Source organism: Octopus bimaculoides, chromosome 24, assembly GCF_001194135.2.
Source record: "Octopus bimaculoides isolate UCB-OBI-ISO-001 chromosome 24, ASM119413v2, whole genome shotgun sequence".
Taxonomy (NCBI): Eukaryota; Metazoa; Mollusca; class Cephalopoda; order Octopoda; family Octopodidae; genus Octopus; species Octopus bimaculoides.
The window spans coordinates 22,020,792-22,023,032 of NC_069004.1; the positions used below are offsets into that span (position 1 = coordinate 22,020,792).

At 35.3% G+C, this 2,241-nt stretch overlaps 1 protein-coding gene across 3 annotated transcripts in view; it reads right to left on the bottom strand.

Moving 5' to 3' along the window:
• Positions 1 to 77: 77 nt before the first annotated feature.
• The window catches only part of LOC106880220 (ELKS/Rab6-interacting/CAST family member 1), a 301,414-nt gene continuing 299,250 nt past the window's right edge, over positions 78 to 2,241 (bottom strand). For 2 of the 3 annotated variants that reach the window (XM_052976221.1, XM_052976222.1), the window contains one exon: positions 78 to 1,812. In XM_052976221.1, coding sequence (XP_052832181.1) covers positions 1,654 to 1,812 — 159 coding nt within the window. In that variant the 3' untranslated portion in view covers positions 78 to 1,653. The remainder of the gene's footprint in view (positions 1,813 to 2,241) is intronic. The other variant, XM_052976223.1, reaches the window with a different exon arrangement.

Below are 2,241 nucleotides of genomic sequence, written 5' to 3' on the forward strand. Positions count from 1 at the left end.
TATATATATATATATATATGGGCAACACACACACACACACGTACATATGTACACCAATTGCATACATATTTTTTGTACGCATACATATTCGTATGTGTGTGTGTGTTGTCCATATATCAACAAAACACTTTTTTCCTTGGTGGGAAAAAAACAACAAAAGTCTTAACAAAAACTTACTCGTCGCTAGAAAGGGACTTAACTCCTGTTTGTAAACAATTGTGATTTCTCTGACTTGAAAATTGTTAAGTTTTGGTTGAAAATTTATTTTTACTGCTATTTGCTGGTTCTTCTGGGGCAAAATAAGTTGACGAAAATACAGCTAGGGTAATGACGATTGTCCTCCTAAAGTTGGAGCAACATGCATGCTAATTTGTGGACGTGCATAAATTACATTCAAGTACACACACACACATCTTGCCTTTTATACATACAGATTACATATAAACAGGTGTTGTTTTATTAATGACATCCCATCCAAACACAAATATGCAAATTAGGCTGTCCCCCAAGATGTCAGCCTAACTCATGACTGCTTTATAAGTAGCTGATCTATGCTACTGATTGGAGGGGAAAATGCTAGGTATATCTTCTCTGAGGAGCAATCAGTGAACTATGAAATTATCTGTCATGAGACTCCCTCCCTTTTTTTTTTTTTTCTACACAACATTAATATGGAAAGAATGTGTTTACATTCATATGTAACCTACAGTGAGGCCTTATAATGTTTAAATTTATTTAAGTTCTTCTGATTTATGATGTATTGGGCAGAAAAAATGCTTCAAAGATACACTCAAAGCCTCACTGAAGTGCTTTCAGATCAATCCTGACACCTGAGAAATGCAAGCACAGGACTACTGTGTCTGGCGTAGCTATGCAAACAGAGGTGCAGGATTGCAAGAGCTCAAAGGAAACATGAGCTGTGCAAGTCCAGAGCCAACTCCTTGCCTTAATTCGCAGCAAATTACCAATGCCTGACTTGCAGCAGAACCTTCTGAGCTTACATTGACCTGATCAGCCACAACCAGACGTGTCCCACCTTCTTCTCCCATGTGATGTCTCTGGTCATCGTCCACAACGGATGAACATTATTATTATTATATGTATGTATGAATATTTAAATATATATCCGTATATACTTTGATGTTTTGTAAACAACTTGCACATGCAAGTGCTACCAATTGAAAGCTCTGCATACATTCATACATACATACATACATATATAAATATACATATACACACACACATATAAATGTAAATATACAAATATACATATATACATACTTTCAAACATATATACTCAGCTTCACTGTAAAGAAAAAAGAAAGACCTATTAAAATGTGAATGCAGGATCCATCTCAATGTCCCTTGTTAAGGACTGAGGTAGCACAACCTTTCACCCAGCTAACACATGGGGGAGGGAGAGAAATGAGAGAGGGGGAGATAAAGAGAGAGAGGGGAGAGGGAGAAAAACAAAGATAGAGAGCATCCCCTTCCCCAACAATCACACTATATGATAATAATAATAACTGTGTGGAGGGGGAGGGCTGTAAGAGGTTTGTGGGTGTGTATTTGTGTGTATGTACATGTACGTATTTGTACGTATGCATGCCTTGTGTTTGAGCATGTGTGTGCATGTGTGTGTGCATGCATGTGTCACGTGCTTTGACAACTCTCCGTATCAGATGATTCCATCATGGAAACAAAATTGTCTAATAATTCTGGGTAGGAAGCTCCTACTCTCTGTAGTAAGATATTGGCATAATCTTGTAATTTCTGGCAGTCTCGGTCACTTTTATGCAGTTCCAGTCGAACCTGTAATGATAGCAGAAAAATAAAACAATGAAAAAGACCACGAAAAAGAAAAGAAAAATAGAAAATATCTGAGACAAGAAACAACATAAAAGTGTATAAAAAATCTTGTAACTAACCTTTAATGGAAACTTACCACATCAGGGATTGAACATAAATAAATTTTTAAAAATAAAATTAACATTAGGACTATGAATACAGTTCTTTATTTAAGAGACAAGGAATTATGTACATTATTTACATTATTTACATTTGACGGATATTTGTCCTCATCTTGTTTGTTGTTAACACAACGTTTCGGCTGATATACCCTCCAGCCTTCATCAGGTGTCTTGGGGAAATTTCGAACCTAAGGTATTTTATTATTATTATCATTATTGTTATTGTTATTATTATTATTATTATTATTATTATTATTATTATTCAAGTCAC